The sequence below is a fragment of the Malus domestica genome, chromosome 03 (assembly GCF_042453785.1).
Source record: "Malus domestica chromosome 03, GDT2T_hap1".
NCBI classification, from domain to species: domain Eukaryota; kingdom Viridiplantae; phylum Streptophyta; class Magnoliopsida; order Rosales; family Rosaceae; genus Malus; species Malus domestica.
The window spans coordinates 34,296,065-34,311,914 of record NC_091663.1 but is presented as its reverse complement, the minus strand read 5'-3'; the positions used below and the strand labels follow the sequence as shown (position 1 = coordinate 34,311,914).

Here is a 15,850-nt window from a genome sequence, read left to right as displayed (position 1 = left end):
GTCTGTAGTCTTTCCATGTTGGATTTGCATGGACAACAGCTCTTGATGATGATCTGAGAGAGAGAGAGAGAGAGAGAGAAAGAGAGAGAGTTTGGATTGGTGGTGTTGCAGAGTTGCTCAGGGAAGCAATCCAAGCCATGGCCTAGTTCTCCTAGCTAAGATAGTGACCTGGAGGGGAGATCGAATAACCCATCATCATCAGAATCAGCATCATCACTACTTCACGAGATTGAAAATAGGAAAAATTAGTATTCGGTCTTTAGTTCTTACTGTTCATTGACTAAGACCTTATTAGTTCTCAAATTTTGATTCAAGTCCCTAGTATTAATGTGATAATGAATTTACATGTTTATTATATAATTTTTTAATATAAAAATTAGTAATTAATTTAGGGTTTAATACTCACACCTCTATTAAACTTCTAATTAATTTTCAATTCAAACATTTCCAAAATAATAAAAAATTAAATTAAATTAAGTTTGTACCTATTAGTTTTTTTTTTATATATAAAAAGATTCTCAATTTTTTAATCTTAAATGTACCCATTCATATAATTTTTCAATTTTTTTAATCTTAAATGTACCCATTCTCAAATATATCAATTTGTTATACGTAAAATGTACCCTTTTTTAATATAAAATCCATTCAAAATTTTTAATCCATGTTTAAACTTATATGGGTACATTCTTTTTCGTTGATTTGAGAATGTATCCATGTTTTGGTACAATAACTTTTTTTGTTAATTTTAGTTAATGTACCCATACATATATGTGTACACACACACACAATATAATAGAGAGTATAATTTATATTTTATTATTTTTAATCCCATAAATTATGGGTTTTATTTAAAATCTCATTAATATAAACAATTACAAATTTCAATTTTTAATTTTTAATTTAAAAAATATAGTAACTTACATTATTACATTAATGTCAGGGACCTCAATCAAAACAAAAAAATTAATAAGATTTCAATCAAAGAATATTGATAAATAAGGACCGCATCCACACTGTTCCTTGAAAATATTTATAATTTTCTTTTTGCTTTTTGCCTCCTAAAAAATGAATATTTTTTATTCATTTCCCTGCTAATTGTGCGTTCAAAGGCGCAAATAAAAAGTGAATGCTAAAGTGTAACAGAAGAAGTTCTCTCAGATTCTCTTATATCTAAAGATCTCTCTCTCTCTCTCTCCCTCTCTCTCTCTCTCTCAGTCTCATCTCTCAGCTTATCCAGCTAGCTTTTATTTGTTTTTTCTCTCTTTGGAGTTTTCCTTAGTCCAAAGAAGCTTGGACGCTAACCATGTTTCCTATCTCCATGTCCAATTCAACTTCTTTGTCTGAGGAAGGTAATAGTGTTTCTTCAGACTTTGCTGCTGCCTTAAACCCTCTTCTCCTTTCCACCAATATTTCTCCTCATCAGCATGATCAGCCACCTAACAAAATAAAAAAGAAAAGAAGCCTCCCCGGAAACCCAGGTATGTAATAATCTCTGGTTTATTGATTCCAGGAATTCTAGGATCTGACTTTTGTCGATCATTTTACCGGTGTTTTCAGTCGTGTTACAGTAACTTAGAGACTCTTTAATTATTTTCATTTTTTAATACAAACGATATTATCCACTAAATTCATTCATATGATTATGGGGAGAGAGATTCGAATTTGAGTGTGCAGAGGAAAGCAGAGCTCTAGCCAACTTGACTACTTTTAGATTAAACTAATATCTTTGTTTCATGTGTTCCAGACCCAGATGCTGAAGTGATTGCATTATCCCCCAAAACCCTACTTGCCACAAACAGATTTGTGTGTGAGATTTGCAACAAGGGTTTTCAGAGAGATCAGAACCTTCAGCTTCACAGGAGAGGCCACAACCTTCCATGGAAGCTGAAGCAAAGGAACAGCAAGGATCAGATCAGAAAGAGAGCCTATGTATGCCCTGAGCCCTCATGTGTTCATCACCACCCTTCAAGAGCACTTGGTGACCTCACAGGGATCAAAAAGCACTTTTGCAGGAAGCACGGGGAGAAGAAGTGGAAGTGTGACAAGTGCTCCAAGATCTATGCTGTTCAATCTGATTGGAAGGCTCACTCCAAAACCTGTGGTACAAGAGAATATAGATGTGACTGTGGAACCCTTTTCTCCAGGTGATTGATTAATTTCCCTTTCTTTTCTTTAAACCTTCAAAGTAATTATAAATTGTGTTTTTTCTTGAGTTTTCATGAGTTTGGAACCCAATGTGATTCATACAAAACATTGGCCTTTTGTTTAAATTGGGAAATCTCATGTCATAATTAATTATGCCTTCCATGGTATTATTGTTTTTCCATGGTTTTTTTTTTTTAGGTTGTTTTTACGCAAGAACAATAATAAATTATGCCTGGAATATGTATATCTGAAGGTTTGAATGCAGTGTGGCAGGTTGCACCAAAATGTACACCATTAATATAAGCGACTGTTGCCTGAAACCTGCCTTCTGTAGATAGTGCTCGTGCTTGAAAATTAAATATGTAAACTTTTTTATAAAAAGAACAAAAAATATGTAACCTTTTTGGTTTATATATGTTGTGTCCTCAAGTTCTTAGATGAAAATAATCCCACTAGTTTTTTGAGATGGAGTTTATATATTCTTCCTCTCTTTCCCCTTCTGGCATTTTTGCAATGGAGTGTCTGCATACAGTCTTGAAAACAATGATGGAGAACCTAAGAAAAAGTTAAAGAAGTTCAATTACTTTTGGGATATATTTCATGGTTGGGGAAAACCCGTGACCTTTTGTTTTATTTTTATTTTTCATTGTTTTTTCCATTTAAGCATCAAGCGTGTGGTATATATCAATTACTTGCAGACGGCAGAGAGTCATCATGAAAACTGATGAATCTGCAAAGAATATCTGCTGCTGTCCTCCTTCCTCAGTTGCTTTCTTTTTCCTCATCAATGTAATATCTGATCTCCTTAGTTTCATGCACGAGTCCCTTTTTTCAACTAATTTTTTTGGGTCTTCGTAATTCTCTCCAGATTTCCATTTACCAATGCTTAATTATGTTTGCATGCAATACTAAACCCATCATCAAATTATGGCATGCATCTTATAATTATATTTTTCTTTGGATTTTTGACGTTTTAGTTTTAGTCCCTGTGATAATCTTATTCACGATTCCACATGCATGTGTAGTATACATGTCCCAACAACCTTTTCGTTGTCTTCCACCTACGCAGGAGTCGCATTAAACAAATGTAAAGACATATTTGCACCATCTATGAACAATGTGCTTCTATTCTTTGCATGTGTGGCTTTGCTCTTCCTTTTGTTTTATTAAATCCCTCCATATATTTTGACTCTCGTCATTTCACTTTTTAATTCAAAACGAATTTTTAGTTCAATTAAAGTACATTAGTTTCTGATGATCTGTTATAACTTATTAACTTTGTGATATAACTAAAAGTTAACAGGTTTTGAATTCAACCCTCTGATTAGAGTTTTAGACCAGTGTATCATATACATTTTATACTAATACATTATTGATACTAATATAGTTTTTTAAACTCTCATAACAATTGAAACTTGCTCCCTTGGCTTGTGATCAAACATTTTATAGGAAGGATAGCTTCATAACTCACAGGGCGTTCTGTGATGCTTTGGCTGAAGAAAGTGCGAGACTCTCAGCAAACCAATTTGCTACAGCCTCCATCACCGCCGCCACAATTAAACCTCAAATCTCCCTCTTCCCTTTTCCAACCCACCAACAACAACACTTCACAAACCCAAACCCACCATTGCCACCCTTCACTACAATCTCCCTCACCCAATGGGACCCCCCAAAACCTCATCAAAACCCTAACCCTAGCCCGAATCCCACCCAAAACTCCCCACTCCATCACCTCATCAAGCCCGAATCTCATCCCCATTTCCCACCACCACCACAACCCCACAAGGGTTTGATCATCTCACCCTTCCAAAACCTCCATGTGAGCTCACAACCCAACTCCAACCCCACTACGTCATCTGCCCACCTTTCAGCTACTGCACTCCTCCAAAAGGCGGCAACCGTTGGTGCAGCAGTAGCCTCTGGAGCCCAACAGGGACAGTCAGCGGGCTTGACCTTGGGAGAGTTTGGGACCGCGAGCCACATGATCTCCACAGAGTATCTAGGCGGGTTCGCGTCCGGAGAGCTCGCGACGTGGCGCAAGACTGACAGTCTGACAAGAGACTTTCTAGGTCTGAACGGGGATGGCACGGGGCATAATAATAATAACGTTCGCAGTGTTCACGTCAAGGACATGCTAACGTACGCCGGTGGCGTAGGGTTCCATCAGCCGCCGTACGAGCGTCTTCGTGGCCATGATTCGCTGCTGAAGCCCCAGGGTTTCGGGTTCGCTGAGACTACTACTGCTTCGGAAACGTGGGGAGACTGTTGACCGTTCGGGCAGAAATTTGACCGCAAGGGTAAGAAGGTAATTTGGAGTTTTATTATGACGGAAATAGCCCTGCATTCTATGTCCCGGAAACCTAAAAATGTCGAAATTAAAATGAAGGCCTCTTGAGAATACCTTCATTGTGTAATTGCACTACTTTCCCTCTCGATTGTCACACTTAGTTCTATCTTCTTTGAGACTTATAATTTCTGCATTTTGTTACTTTATATTTCTTCAAATTTGTTTGTTATAGACCATTTAATTAATGGTTTTCTTTATTTTCTTATTTTCGTGGGAACCTTCGATGATAAAAAACAAAACAAAACAAAACAAAACAAAACCCTAAATATGAAAAGTACGTGCCCATAAGTTTGAGAAAATTACATGAGGGACTTTGCATGGCCAATTTTTGAACCTAATACAATCTTGAAGGTCTGATTGGTAATCTCACTTGGTCGTCAAAATTTGAGCAAACTTAAGAATTTTGTATTATATTTATGTTAGCACTGATCGTATCGTAGTTGGCTAGTTGGTAATTGGGGGACCAACGGGTGTACATGTATCAAAGAATGCATGCAGTGTGCCAGTACTACGTGCATCATTGCATGCACTGAAATTCCCATTGAGCCCTTGCAATAGTTACCCACTCACTACAAGTAAATGACCAAAATAAGAATAAAAGACAATAAACGAGTGCAAAATTAAGAAGAGACGAAATGCAAGGAAGAAGTGAAGTATGCACGTCGTTAGAGGGCCATAGAAATTGACGTATGTACCCTTCGACACTTCAAGTCGACCCACACCAATGTTGACACTTCGACAGTGGTAGTTCCATATGTACGTACATGCATGTATTATTTGATTAACCATAGACAGAGACGGAAATTTGAACTTTAAACTTCTTTAAACATAAATAAGAGAAATTCTACTGAAGTAAGAGCGACTATACATTGTTCTGCGAAGCTTGTCGATCGGAGTTTACTCATGGCTTTTCTTGTGAGTCTGTGACTGCCCCCACTGCATATGGCCTTGTATATTAATATCGTGAACTGGCTTGAATAATATATAGCTTCAATAGGCCAATTAGTCAAGCAATGAATTATTGAATTTAACAAGTTGGTAAAGTACGTAGATCCGTGAATCACTAGAGAAATCTAGAACTAATAATTATCGTCCGACAAATGCATAAACAAGTGGAAGTTGTTCAAAACAATTAAACAAATAAATAATATTCCATGAAAATAATTTTAAGACGTCAAATCATTTGATCAATTCCATACATGTGATGAATATTATCATGATTTATGGAGTGTGGATTTTGGACCAATGGGAACAATTGGGAGATGATTTTCATGCATCTTTTTAAATTTTTCACACATTTCTTTTTATTTTGGTCGTTGGGTTGAATAAATCAAACGAAAACAACGGATGTGATTAAACATGAGTATGTGAGAGGCAAAAAAGAGTATGTGTTTACCATTTCCATATTTTTATTTTACATGAATATTTTTGTTACTCCATTGATTAAAATCCTATTCATTTTCAATTTTTGATCAAGGTCCTTGGGTATTAATAACATCATTAATTATTTGAATAATGAAATATTTTTATTTTTAGTTTGTACCAATTTTTAATTTGCAAATATTTTTTAATTTGTACCAATTTTCTTTTCATTTTTAATTTGTACCCATATATTAGTTTCTTTTTGTACCCATATTTTTTTAAAGTTTTATTTGTGTTTGTACCCATGTGTCATCACGTTACATTGTATATTTAATCAATGATAGAAAAATTACATATGGTATATTTATGTTTTATGCCTAAACTTTGTATCATATATTTATATTTTTAGTTTGTACCCACTTTTAATTTGCAACATTTTTTTTTAAATTTGTAGTATTTTCTTTTTAGTTTTATTTTGTACCCATTTATTAATTTCTTTTAGCATCTATATTTTTAAAAATTCATTTGTACTCATAATTTTTAATCTTTTATTTGTACCCTAATTTATTTATAATGTATCCATTCTTCTTTATTAATGTACCACTTTGTTAAATGTTAAATGTACCAATTTTTTAACACTATGGATACATTCTTTTGCCATTTATTATTTCTTATTTTTACATAGTTTTTATCTATTTATTCAATTAAAATGTTTGAATTTTTTTATTGTAACTGTTTCTAATAGTATTATAATGAGGGATTTTAAATTTATAGGATTATAAATCTCATAAAATATCAAACAATTAATGTCAAAACTATAAAAATATAAATATTAATAGTAATATAATGAGGTGTACAAAGTCAAGGGACTTTAATCAAACTTTAAATACTATTAAGGTTTTAATCAAATAATGTTAAGGATTAGGGACCGCTATCAGATTATCCCAATAAATAATTGAGATTTTCTTTTCTTTTTGAAAAAGCCTAATGGAGAATTTGAAGAGCTTTTTAAAGACACTTTTTTTTGGGGTTTTGGATTAGTGAAAAATTGGGGCATTGCAAAGAAACATAGCCTTTTCTAAAGAGAGATAAGTGAGCCCTAGACTGTATAACCTGTTGTAAGCGTGAGTAGAGAAAGGCAAGCTCGGTGTGACGGTGTGTGTGAATCTGTGCTGGGTGTGGTGGTGGTCCGGGGACATGCATATATACTAGCTAGCTAGTGGTACAATAAACCCAGCTAAAGAGAAAAGAAAAGAGACACTAATTAGCAGCAGATGAACAAAAAGAAATGAAAGTTTGTAAAATGTCAACGGTTATGAAAAAGATGCTAAGCTCGATAGAACTTTGAAAATAATTCTGAGTCTTCTTTTGTAGGTGACGGACTTGCTCTTTATTAATTTCTGTGCAACATCCCCACAGCCTTTGGTTTTGGCAGCTCAACCTTGCAGCAAACCCTAGCTACCATATATAACTGCACTAGTCATGTTTTTTGTTCATGGACCCGTCTGCTTATCGTCACATCTTGACCATTCATCCTACTATATATATATGTATGTATAATTATAATTGCAGTGATGTTTTTTGTACATGAACTATAGGGTTTAGGGCTTTGAATGCTAAGGTCTTAATTAATCCTAAAAGAGGTGTCACGTGCTAATATTGGTTTGATTTGCTTAAAATGATGAACACGGTTTGAATAAAGACCAAATAATCACATCGGATTAGGACATTGTTTGATCAAGTTCGGAAGCCCTACGCTGATCCGATAAGAGCTTCATGACAGTATATTGAAGGATATGTCCTATATCGGAAACCTCATGAAGTTAATCTTTTCTTATATTGAGTGATTCTATTATTAATTACACTGAGGTCTTTTGTATAAAATATGTACCTGTTGAATTTCACAATAATTAAATTAGAGACGTTATCGGTATAATTAGTAGTAGGTCATTAAACCAACTCCAAAACTTTTATATGTGATTAATAGTGGGTCATTGGTTTTCTCTCACATAAACATTCTTTCAAACATTTTTTACCAGATAAGGAATGAATCCTTGTTACAACTCAGTATATCCATCAAGAGAGAGAGAGAGAGAGAGAGAGAGAGAGGCCTAGGGATTAATGAAAGGAAGGTTTGGGTGGTTATGGTATATCCAAGCTTTTAGAAAGTTTTATACATAAGTTGCAGGGTTAAGGTACAATATATGCCATTTGTCTTGTAAAAGGGATTGCAACTTTTTATCTCTTCCTCAGCTCCCACAACCAGACAAACTAAAAGCTTCTCTCTTCTCTTCTATTCCCTCTCTCCCTATCTCTTTCTTTCTTTCTTTCTCAGCATCCTTGCATTTGTCATAGTCCACCAGGGAATCTCACCTCAACAAAACCCCCTCCTTTTCCCCCTTTAATTTGTCCTTCCAACCCTAATAATTACCAAAACCCCCTTTCCATGCTTTTCTATCCTTTTAGTTTTCCCCCTTGTAATGCAAATTTATGTACAAATTAAATTAAGACTTGCATAATTTCCATGACTTCTCTAATCTTTAACTTCCATTTTTTTTTGCTTGTGCAAGAGAATAATGACTTATCTGCAATGGGGATATATCCATTCTCTTCTTTAATTTTTCATAAATCACGTGATTCATACAGAAGGTGAAAAAAGGAAGAGAACGAGTATAATACATGATGTGTGAAAAATGAAGAGAATGAGTACATTCTTGTTTCAGGTAAGTTTCGCTCATTCAAAAGATGAATGATATAGGAATCACGCATTGGTACTTTTATTTTAGAAACCTGGCCAAAATGGTTGCTTTTTAAATTCTAATTGCTAAAATGATTAGTTTTTAGTATGTTGTCGATATTGGCCATTGGCATGTTGTCATCAATTTGTATTCGTTATGTCAATAATGATAATCAAGATCATTTCAGCAATTAAAATTTGATTTTTGATCATTTTAGCTAATTTTCTATCTTTTCCTTATACAACAGTATCGGGAGATAGGATTTGTGCTAAACCAGTCAATGAGCCCGTCATAATTAGATTCGAATTCGCCGTTTATGATTGTCGATGAAATCTTCCACTTATAAGTGAAAAAATTATCACTGGTGTCAATGTGGCATCAATGATTCCCCCGCCAATTGCTTCTTGTCTGAATAAGAGAATGTCGTGTAAGTTGAGGGATTATATATATATATATTTTTTTTTTTTTAAAGAAAGGAAAAAATAAGGCCTCCAAAGATTGTCCCTTAGAATTTTGTTAACCGGCCTCTATATATTTGCTTCTCTCCACTTTACAGTTTGGATGACCAGTTTATTCATGTTTCCAGCACGCTTGTGGTCCTTAACTAGTAGGTGTCCTTTTTCAACAATATTAGGAGAATTATTGGGAGATACCGAAACACTGTCACGGTGTATAATTAATCCACATGCATGTTATAAGACGAATGGATATTTACAAAGATTATACCCTTAGCATCAAACTCGCCATCCACCAGTATTCTAACACTTGTACTGATTATACCAAGTTGTGGTGTTCCAGTAACCACCCAATAATTTTCCAAATTACGCTTCGTCTTGCTAGACGCCGTCGCTTTTCAAATGAGGTAACAGAGCACAACATACCAGGCAAGTTAAAGTTGCAGAGTATATCTAGCTGCACAGAGTGTACCACCAATCATACTCTCTTACGCTTAAAGTTAGTGATGACTTGAGTTCTTGGAGCCTGTAAATGAACACTTGTAAAGTACAGTCCAGAATTCAAGCAAAAGAAAAATTCCGGGAATGAAATATGCATCGATTTGCGCCCCTCGAGATACTGCCCGGGACCAATTTCTTTATGAAGTTTCATCAGACCCCGGGTTTTGGCCCCCTCCAATCCACTCCCAAATACTTATCCAATACATTCTTGTATGCCTGCAACAAAGAATACAGTAGTAAGAGTTTGGAACAATGAGTTCAGCATCCATCGAGGATTCTGAATCGCGTAAAAGTGCGTTAATTTGTTAATGAGCAGCAAGTAACATTTTACTCCGCACATACAAGTAGGACAAGAATAAAGCTGCATCTCAACGAAATGTCTACGAAGGGTGTTTAATAGGGGGAAATAAGGTTGCCAAGGTGAAAAGATCGAATAATTCATGAGTAGAACCCAAATTTCTCAAATGAAGCGGGATTCTGGCTGTACAACTCTAATTAAAGGGAAAATTTATACATCCAAAACAATCAAGAAGAATTGAATACATAAGCAAACTTACATGGCAATGATATTAGCATGATATGAAGTGCCAATATATTAGCGTGATAAGGTTCACTGCCCATCGAAAAATTTACAGTAAAATTGCAAACTAGAAATGCTAAGGTCTTGCATGCAAACAAAACAAAGAACTCGTTACGAACTTATGATCCTTGTTCCCTGCCCAGCTCTAGTCAAGACTAGATAATCTTAACAAATAAAGGGTAACAGCACAGTGGCCATCTCCACCGGGAACCACGTGAATTGACTGTAGCAGTCTATGAGATCAAGACTAACTAATTTTTTGCCAATCACAAATTTGTACCGTCTTTTGCAACTCATACATGCCTGGCTATTATTATGATCTTTAACAGCAAACTTCTAGGTTAATCATTTTTTCATGGTAGTTCATACCATCATACCAAAGAGATATTTTTCTTAGTACTTCATATGGTAGATGAGCCCATGAACATCTTATTTCCGGAATCGTCCCCGACCCAATTTATTCTTACGAACATTATTGCGCACCCATCTACCTAACATGAAGATATGGGAACAAATCAAGAATAATCTCTTTGCACATTTACACCACAATTTGACACCAGAAATATATGTTATCATGAGTGCCAGAAGACACGTTTCAACAAGAGCACAGCATTACCTGGAGTGCAAATAATTCTTTCCCCTTCAAAATTGCATCCATTGCTGCGAATTGGTCGTCAAATGCCCCATAGAAAGCCTGGTAAAATCTGTCCCTGAAATGATAAATAAGGATAGAAGGTTGTAGGTGAATACAGGTCCAAGCCTTCAAACTAAAGAATTAATGACAAATTAGCATTTACCGTTCTTCCTCAGTGATCAGTTGATCCATTCTATCAAATTTACGAGTAAGTACTTCGGCTCCTACTGGTGAAAGCAAGTGCAGTATTAAAGCCTCCAAAGTTCTTGGGAAATTTTCCTGCAAAAGATTATATAGCAGTTGCACATGAGGATGAGATTTTTATTTTAAAAAAACAAAATAATAGTGGTCGGTCATTCGATTTACTAATATATAGTTATCCCAAAGTGGACCCCCTCACCACCTTGCCATGAAGGGATTACTAAATGGTATGAGACTCACTAAAATTATAGAGCGTAAGAGGATTTAAAGACAAACAGGAAGAGGGGAGTATCCTGCCCAGCTGCATTCTCGTAAAGAAATACAGAAACAAGATAAAAGCAGTCAAGCCTTCAAACATACTGGATTTAATGAAAGGAGGAACTATCGAGGATCACTTTTCCGTTAGATGGGACAATTTTCACTGGTAAAAGCATAGAAACACAGTTATAAAGTACAAAGAAACCAGAATAGTAGGCAAAAATAGGGAATAAAGATGGCCCTTTGAATCTAAAAGAAATGAAGCTCCTCTAGATGACAAAGTTCCTCTATACAAGTAAGATAACCTGCTTGCTGATTAAGCTGTTACCGTTTGGCATGGAAGACGCACCAAAGATTAACAGAAAGACCGTGATTTATCACTTTCTTTTGCTAGTAACGAACAACTCTCATGAGCCAAGACTAGAGTCACCTATTATAGTCTACGAGTTTAAGTTTTATAGTGAAAGTAAAAATGTTCAAACTCACCACCATGGCAAGAAATACATTTTTTAAAGTGATGGGATGAAGAGTCCAAAAAATTTTAGCAACTGGATCATCTTCCCAGCCAAACGAACTTGGTCTCACGACTTTGATGCGTTCATCATTCACACTAACTGCAGGAGCAGTTGTTGAAGCAGATTGCATTGGTTGTCTTAGCTCAGCAGCATTAACATGACCATGAACTAAAGAAACAAGTTCATGAAGAGCAAGGACGGCAAGGGGTTCCAGTGCATGCGACATAAATCTTTGTTCTACTTCCTTCCCCTTAAGATCGTTTCCCTCACATGCCTGATCCAAACCGTTGTCATTGTGATCTGGGTATCATATCAAGTTAAGGATGTCAGTAAACAGAGAATTTACAGGGCCATAAAGATTCACTACAAGTTTCTTTCACCAAGTAATCTTAATACATGATGATCATCACTGAGCTCATAGAAACTGACTTATCTGTCCTTTTTTAAGCACTATTCCAGTATGCCTGTTCATGTTCTCCATTTGAGCTAAAGAAGCTATAGGCAGCACTCGGTCCTGTCCTAAAGTAAAAAATTGAAAAAATAAAAATACTTATAGTGCTCAATTGAAAGCTTCTGATTCAAATATATAAAAGGGTGGAAGAAAATGCAGTAGATTTGACCACCAAGTTTTCAAATAAGACAAACATAAAATGATAAAACATAAACCAATATGGAACCATATGTTTACTTATATGTTTCCATATTATAACTTGTTATTATGAAAATATATGCACAAATATAAGGATGTCTACCTCTGTGTGCTTGCGTGTGTGTGTGTGTGTGTGTGTGTGTGTGTGTGTGTGTGTGTGAGAGAGAGAGAGAGAGGTACATACCATTTCTCTATCTGTCAGTCTTTTAATGCAGATTGGACAAGTAAATGACGCATGAGAGAGAAACAAAATCATGTTAGTTTGTTCCGGAAATGCTTTGCTTACTAACTAAAAAGGAAACAATACCACAAACCTTCTTAATATTATGCGCAGATAATATGCATCCATGTGTTCTGACATGTTTAACGTTACATTGGACCGCCACCAAAAGTTCACGGCAATGGTTAGATCATCACTGTCCACCTGGTGGAACCTGTAGCAAAAATCAATAACCACTATAAATAAAAAGGTTGCACTAAAATCATATATTATCAGAAGACAAAAAGACTCCTAATGAACACTCTAATGGATATTAAACCTTACCAGCCTTCAGGAATGAAAAGTGCGTCGCCTGCCTGAAGAATAACCTTCTGCGAGTGCTCCATTAAACATTGTGCTCTTGGATAATTTGAAAAGTTTGGGTTCTCTAAAGGAACAGAACTGCCAAGTGGGTGTAAATTATAAGATTGAAAGACTGCAATTCATTATCTTTGTCGATAGCACAATAGATACAAATAACTGATACAAGCATAAAATTTTCATAATTAAATAATTATAAAAGTTATTTAAGTTGAATTCATATTATTAGTACAAGTACTGTACCTATGATTTGATGCCTCCCCATATATTGGCATAGGGTATAACATAGAACTTGCTGAAGGAGGCCATAAAACCACTGTGAAAGATGCAAGCTTCTATCAGACAAATCAGAAAGAAAAACTCTATTTAGACATATTTTACATACAAACATAGTTGGGAACACTGAACAAAGTTCAGTTCTATCTTCACACCAAGTTGTTATACAAATCAAATCACCCTTAAATTGGTGGCCCTCCAAGAATAAAACTGAAAATTTCACTTTTGCAGGAATGCAAGTTAACAATAAAAGATAAAACCATTTCGCTTTCTTGGCAGCTAATCATTCAGTGATATTGAGGACCGGTAACATGAAACCTATCTAACCACTCTGTAGTTGGACAGAGCATTATGCACTCAGAGGGCCAGAGAAAATTATTCAACCTTGTTTGCAGCCAGAGACTACGCAGAGAAGGTTATGGTGTGGATCATAGTGAGTGCTTGATCTAGCTTGAGCATTGTTCATCCACAGGTTGATAGCAACTAGTACTTTATCCTCCAAAAATACAGGCTACAAAAAACAAGAAGTGGTTATTGGAAATCAAGGATGAGAAAAAAGGGTTCTCTAGTGGAAGGCTGTAAGATAAACAACGACTGTAACAAGAAATTCACGAACCGTTTGGATGTCCTCCCTCAAAGAACCCAGTTGAACCCTCTCTTCAGTTTCAGTATTGATTATTGGGACCTGAATTGCACATAATAAAAGTTACTTCCCAAACATGTGACCCTTCAAAGAAAACTAATAAGTCTAACATATTAAATAAAGTCTATCCGAATAATGACTAATCAAGCCATTAACAACATTAAAGAGAATAAAATATATTATATCCATTATCTTAAAGCCTTTGAAGGTTAAACCTGTGCTAAATAGATTTGGTGAGGAGCATCCTCATAGGGCTTACTGTCATACTCAGATGAAGCCTCCGGTAGCCCATGCCGATCTGATTTAACACAGGAACCATCCTCTGAATGATGCATGCGTTTCTTACATAGACCAATGAATGCAGAAAATGGCAGCGGTACCTACAGAAGGAAGGGGTAGTAAACTAGTTAGGGCTAATGAGATCCAGATGAGAGTAAAATTCAAAGTTCCAGACCATTCACAATGGCCATACAAATTACTACCCTCTCATGGCTTCTAATATCACCGTAGAAGACAGGTGCTGAATCAGATAGCATAGCCTCCACAACACACAATCCGACTCGTTCCTAATTTTCCATTCATAGAAACCATATCAAGCACAAACTTTAATTCAATGAAAGCAAAGAAATCAACAATCTACGCAACAAGCAAATAATTAAAGAATGAAACAAACTACTTGTTAATCCCTGAAAAACTACATAGTCACCTCCCTGTCCCTGAGGCCTAATTCAGTAGTAGGAATGGATTAGCACACCAAAGGCTCAGAATTCGAAACAAAACTAGATTACATTATGCATAAGTACATCATTAAGCAAGCATTTGAGGTTGATCCTACTCACATAGTGTTGCTGCTGTGGTAAATTATTAAGAACTCGAAAGAAAGCAATTCAATTTTGACCAAATAATCCCTAATTTTCTCAAATTTACAATCAATCACTACACAGAACGAAGCCGAATTGACGAGATCAAAAAGGAAAAAATAAAGGGAAAATACCTGCAAATAATCGAGACCGCCATTACATGGATTCCAATTGGAGAAAGCTTTCCAATCTTTGACGCAGCCGCTAAAAACCTAATGAGAAGAAGAGAGCAAGAACACGCAGAGCAAGCGAGAGTGAGCAATTGCTTGTGAATTAAGAAAGGCGGGAAGAAAATTGCAGCAAATTAGTGAAACTGTAACGAACTTACGGCGGGAACGTTCGTGGATTCGATCCCAGACGCGAAGTCTCCGGCCGAAGGAACTTCGTTCAAGCTTCGAACTCGCAGAGCCGACTCCATTGCTGTGCTGATTCGCTCTCCGACTCACTGAGCTAGGTGAACTGGTACAACATAGCAGGAGAGAGAGAGATTGAATTTTAGAGAAATTGTCTCAATGATCCTTAACTTTAACGAAATTAGAAGCGATGGGTTCTAAACTAAAAATTCATGACAGTTAGTTCTTAATTTATCAAAACGTGCATCTATGATCATTTTCAACAATTTTATCAAAATTTTCGTTACAATGAGTCACCGTGTCACTCACGTGAAGCTAAATCAAGTGGCAAATATGGAAACAAAATGAGAAAATTGTGCAATGGTCTCTCAACTTTAACGTTATTGGAGCAATAGTCCTTAAAGTCTAACCAAATCAGAGTAACTGTCCCTCAACTTTAACCCAACTATAATGATGATCCTTTCACCATGACTCATTTTGATGAAACTTCTGACGAAGGTGGTAAAAATGATTATAACTGCATATTTTGATAAATTAAGAGATCAATAATCATAAATTTTTAATTAAGCGTAAAGTTTTCACTTTCGCGCAAATACCCATAAACCAAAATTCGTTACAATTAACAACGCAAACGTCAAACCTTGTTGCAGATGGCGAAGCCAGGCCCAAAAGAAAGCCCAAACATGTGATAATCAAAGTCGTGGAGGGAACCAACGGACTTCAAAACGAATTAACCGAATTTCAAGCCCTCTT

At 35.8% G+C, this 15,850-nt stretch overlaps 2 protein-coding genes across 7 annotated transcripts; one reads left to right on the top strand and one right to left on the bottom strand.

Annotated features, from left to right (window-relative positions):
• Positions 1 to 1,134: 1,134 nt before the first annotated feature.
• LOC103432324 (protein indeterminate-domain 12-like) lies at positions 1,135 to 4,633 on the top strand. Its single transcript, XM_008370513.4, has 3 exons — positions 1,135 to 1,478; positions 1,745 to 2,144; positions 3,595 to 4,633. The coding sequence occupies exons 1-3, from the start codon at positions 1,304 to 1,306 to the stop codon at positions 4,412 to 4,414; spliced, it is 1,395 nt and encodes a 464-aa protein (XP_008368735.3). The 5' UTR covers positions 1,135 to 1,303; the 3' UTR covers positions 4,415 to 4,633.
• A 4,609-nt stretch (positions 4,634 to 9,242) lies between these two features.
• On the bottom strand, positions 9,243 to 15,309 carry LOC103432306 (lysine-specific demethylase JMJ31). 6 transcript variants are annotated; one of them, XM_070819380.1, is made up of 16 exons: positions 15,073 to 15,309; positions 14,879 to 14,956; positions 14,367 to 14,450; positions 14,100 to 14,264; positions 13,858 to 13,926; positions 13,626 to 13,752; positions 13,209 to 13,281; positions 12,930 to 13,046; positions 12,700 to 12,819; positions 12,570 to 12,588; positions 12,166 to 12,250; positions 11,708 to 12,036; positions 10,926 to 11,041; positions 10,745 to 10,838; positions 10,498 to 10,619; positions 9,627 to 9,764 (listed from the first exon to the last, which is right to left on the bottom strand). In XM_070819380.1, exons 1-15 carry the CDS (start codon positions 15,160 to 15,162, stop codon positions 10,530 to 10,532), a joined length of 1,656 nt encoding a protein of 551 aa, XP_070675481.1. In that variant the 5' UTR covers positions 15,163 to 15,309; the 3' UTR covers positions 9,627 to 9,764; positions 10,498 to 10,529. The 6 variants fall into 6 exon arrangements, with proteins under 6 accessions (XP_008368720.3, XP_070675482.1, XP_070675481.1 ...); XM_017331510.3 differs by having other exon boundaries at positions 11,708 to 12,031; positions 12,170 to 12,250; XM_070819382.1 differs by having other exon boundaries at positions 14,144 to 14,264; positions 15,073 to 15,276.
• Positions 15,310 to 15,850: the final 541 nt, after the last annotated feature.

Bases quoted from the DNA above. Each gene is read 5' to 3' on its own strand.
- LOC103432324 (XM_008370513.4), top strand. From the start codon at position 1,304: ATGTTTCCTATCTCCATGTCCAATTCAACTTCTTTGTCTGAGGAAGGT. The intron at 1,479-1,744 runs GTATGTAATAAT...CATGTGTTCCAG, and splicing joins AAGCCTCCCCGGAAACCCAG to ACCCAGATGCTGAAGTGATT. The intron at 2,145-3,594 runs GTGATTGATTAA...AACATTTTATAG, and splicing joins TGTGGAACCCTTTTCTCCAG to GAAGGATAGCTTCATAACTC.
- LOC103432306 (XM_070819380.1), bottom strand. From the start codon at position 15,162: ATGGAGTCGGCTCTGCGAGTTCGAAGCTTGAACGAAGTTCCTTCGGCC. The intron at 14,451-14,878 runs GTATTTTCCCTT...ATGGAAAATTAG, and splicing joins GCGGTCTCGATTATTTGCAG to GAACGAGTCGGATTGTGTGT. The intron at 13,047-13,208 runs GTACAGTACTTG...CCCACTTGGCAG, and splicing joins GGGGAGGCATCAAATCATAG to TTCTGTTCCTTTAGAGAACC.